This window comes from Galeopterus variegatus, unplaced genomic scaffold (genome assembly GCF_000696425.1).
Source record: "Galeopterus variegatus unplaced genomic scaffold, G_variegatus-3.0.2 Scaffold41966, whole genome shotgun sequence".
Taxonomy (NCBI): domain Eukaryota; kingdom Metazoa; phylum Chordata; class Mammalia; order Dermoptera; family Cynocephalidae; genus Galeopterus; species Galeopterus variegatus.
The window spans coordinates 2,122-6,121 of NW_007768077.1; the positions used below are offsets into that span (position 1 = coordinate 2,122).

Genomic DNA, 4,000 nt, shown 5'->3' on the forward strand with positions numbered 1-4,000 from the left:
GTAAGGGAAGGAATGCATCCCAAGCCAAAGCGTCAGCATGCTACTCATTTTTATCTGAAAGAGAGAAAAGGATTGAAGCTCATCCTTAACCTAAGTTTAAGACGTACTCAGGTTTAGTTACTTCATTTTTAAACCAAAGTGGAAGAGTCCTAAGAACATGATTATAAAAATTTTGAGGGTGTATCCTTTACAAGTTACCTGAATTTCTTATATTTCTTGTCCCCTTTCTGTACCCAATGGTGTGAAGAGACCTGTGTTTTTGTCTTTGAGAATGCATGGATGTAGGAGTCCACCATGATCAGGGTTCAGCACAGGCTTTCTCCTAACTCAGCTAAATACACCTAATTACAGAATGCAGAAAACACAGGAAGAATCAAGGGACAAGGTAAGAAACCTTCCAGATTCACATCTGAGCAAAATTCAGGAATATAAATGAAAACCATTGCTGTATTGTGATGTAATCTTCCCTTACTCTTTTCTTTCCACTTCTTACACTTGAAGCTATACAAAGCAAATGATTTTCACTCCATATTTATTTGAGAAAAATTTAATAAAGTAATGTGCACAAAAGATGAGTTCAGAGGCACAGGGGGCAGTTAAGGGTTGAACACAAAGGGGACTGGGAAAGAATGAAGATCAGGTACTGCAGTCAACACTGGGACTTCCAGGCCAAGGGCAGAGGCTGAGGAAGGCCACTAGGGAGGACATTTTTTGTAGGGTCACCGAACCAGGAGCAAACCAGGTCCTGAGAAAGACTCTTTTTGTGTGAGCATAAGAGCCAAGCAGGAAAACTTTTCATGCTGCAAATATGCTGGGACGGAAGGTTTCTCCTCGGGTGTTGTCTTCATTTCAGGTCAGGAGTCCTGCAGAAGACACGGGAGAATGCTGTTTCCAGACCTAAGTCCACAAACAGTGTATTTCTTCCTCTCTTAGACCTTATGTGATAGCATTACAGTAAACAGAAAAAAAAATTCTCCTGTCTCCGTGAGACAATGCTTCTTTAGAACACAGGCCTTTTATTAAGTGGAGAGAAGCAGCTTTATTGTAAATCGCCTGATCAGAAATTTGAATTCAACACCTTTCCTATTATTTCTTTCTCAGGTATTGTCATCTCTATCATCTATTCTAGGGAAACCAAATCTACCTCTAAAAGAGGATTAAAGGGCATTACCTGTTGGCTGAAGTCCAGAATGTCCTGAGAAAGAAAGGGGAAGATATATATTTTTTAAAAATATGGAGGCAAATCTATCCCCACATACAAGGCCCCAGCATCAAATCTTCCACCTAGCTTTCTCTAAGACCAGAACCCACATCAGCTGGGGGAGAGAGGACAGCAGAAACTGAGAGTGTGTAACCTACAAAGCTTCTGTCACACAAATCCAGCCTAAGTTCGATAGCATTAGCGGCTCTTCCTTCATTTGGCTCAGGTTCTCTACCCAAGATCTCTATGCTTGTTAACGTTCTCTTGCCTCTGTAAGTCATAACCCCTTATGCTTTGACACAGTAACCATGGATCGGTGATTTCTGGATTTCCAAGAAATCTGAGGTCAAATGGGAAAAGAAAGGCTTTATACAGGGCCATAGCTACACAGATGACTAACTTGAGCAAAGTCGTATTTCTTCCCCCAGGAAAGTCTATGGGTCGTCTCGGTTACCAACAGGTTCCTTACCTTTCTGATTCCTGAAGTAGATGAATAGCCCCACCCCAAGGAACAGTAGGCCCAGCACAAAGCCCCCAATTCCACTCAGCATCCTGCTCTGTGCAGATTCAGACTGTGCCCCTGGGAGAAGAAGCCAAGTTTAGTGATTTTTATCCCAAGTCTAACTTCTCTATTTGAGACCCTGAGATTCAGTGATTTGTGAATGGGGGAAGAAACCTGAACTAGAAGAGCTAGAATAATTTGTCTTTTCTGGAAAAGGGATTTGAAAACATCACACGGAGTATCTACAAGGTTCACTCACTGAACTCAATTAAATATCACGGCCCTGAAATGACATCTGATGTATGACGAGTCTGGAACTCAGTGAGGTTAAGTATAGCTTGTCTAGGATGACAGAGCTAATAAAAGGCAGAGCTGAGACTGAGCTCCCTCATGTCAGCAAGGCCCCACATTGCTCCTCTTCTCAGATCACAATGAACAGCTCAGAGCAGCAGCATCAGAAATGCAAGCCCAGCCCCAGAGACAGGGTCTGAAACCCAGAGCCAACTGGGTGACCGTGACCTATAGTATCATGGGAAGGTTCACAGCCTCTTTTCTGCCTGCCAAGTGTAATTGCTTCTTCGGGGGTATAAGTATTTGTAGAAGCTGTTCACAGGGCTACACCCAGTGACCTGTGCTGAAGGAGAAGAAACAATACAGCAAACAAAAATATGGTGAGGGGAGAAGAGAAACTGACACTAGGAATAAGCAAAACCCCCTTCCTGCTGGGTGAGAAATTTATGAGGTCACAAAGCTTCTCACTCCATTCCACCGTGATAGGGCTCATCCGGCTCGTGTGCGTCACTTGGCAGGTGTAAACCTCTCCACTCTGAGGAACCGTTTCAAGCATCACCAGGGTCTGGTAGGTCCAGTCTCCATTCTGAATCAGGCCTGTGGAGACCACCCCAGTTTCCTCTTTCTGGCCATTCCGGAACCACCTGACTTCAATGTTGCCTGGATAGAAACCATCCACAGAGCAGACCAGGAGGTTGTGATGCTGCAATGGCTGGGTCTTCATAGGATACACAGTCACTGTAGGCTCAACTAGGAGAGAAAAAATGGTGAGAATAGTGAGGAAGGCAGAGTAAGTATCCTTGGCTGGCTGCCTTTCTTTCTTTCTTTCTTTCTCCAAACCTGGGCTCAAGTCTCAGGCCTGCCTCCCTCCAAGCTGGCCATGTAGCCTAATAATGTCATGAGCCTTGAATTTAATCCTTACAGCAGGGGCCCATTAGATTTGAGAATGTTGGAGAAAATTGCATGTTTTTTTTCATAGCTCAAAATGGTTATTCATTGTTTAACTGAAGTGTTTGCAAACCTTTGCAAGGCATCTAGGGTACTAATTAAAAGTGTGATATCTGGAGCCAGGATGCCTGTGTTCAAATCCAGGTTCTGCCTCTTACTGGCTGATCCTGAGAGAGAATTTTAAATTTCCATCTACTTCTGCTTTCTCACTTACAAAGGCAGATAATGATATTAACTTATCTATTACAGTTAAGTGCTAAAATATGTAAAGCAATGACTAGAACTTAGCCTTCAATATATGTTAACTATTTTTTCTTGTTCACTCTGAGAGCAAATATGATTGAAAGAAACTTGAATAGATCTTAGGAATGTCATCTCCATGCACTCACAGCATAGAACACCACAGAAATGGCTCTACCCTGAGAAGCAGGAACAGATAGAGATGATTCTCTAATGCTGTGAGCTGAGTCTGAAGAAAAGCATAAGTCCTGAAGTACAGGGATAGCAGCAATGGATGACTGTTCGTGTCAAAAGTTCTTCTATTTTCACTTGGGTGACCAATCCCACTCTTTTGCAAAACGAGAATATCTATAAATAGCTTTGTTATTTTACAATTGTCCGTCTTTCTAAACTGAGATTTGAGGGTAAGACTGAGTCTGGGACTCATCAATATGTGTGTTTAATGCCTGGGACAATCCCTGATCCCAGCAGACCTTCAATAAATACAATTATTTGAAAAGAAAGAAGGAGAAATGTGGGGAAAACATTTTTACAATACCACTAAATGATAGAGTTAAGACTGATGGTAAATCATTACAAACAATTTTGTGATATATTGAAGAAAAGTACTTAAATTCTTAACATGGAAAATAATAAAGAAAATTAAAATGTAAACCATAAACTGGAGAAAGTACTGAACTGAATATCAGCAAAGTGTTAATATTCTTACTGCGTAAAGAAACAATAAAACCACTGAGAAAAACACTAGGACTCCAGGGATAATAGAGGATAGATATTTCCTAGAGCAGTCACTGTAATTGGCCAACAGATATGTGAAA

The 4,000-nt window shown here is 41.6% G+C and overlaps 1 protein-coding gene across 1 annotated transcript; it reads right to left on the reverse strand.

Moving 5' to 3' along the window:
* Positions 1-515: 515 nt before the first annotated feature.
* Positions 516-2,744, reverse strand: LOC103584069 (HLA class II histocompatibility antigen, DRB1-10 beta chain-like; the record flags this gene model as incomplete). The annotated part of the gene is made up of 4 exons (XM_008565192.1): positions 516-863; positions 1,172-1,195; positions 1,671-1,781; positions 2,463-2,744. Coding segments are annotated over 4 exons (431 nt in total), but the record flags the coding sequence as incomplete, so codon positions are not given.
* Positions 2,745-4,000: the final 1,256 nt, after the last annotated feature.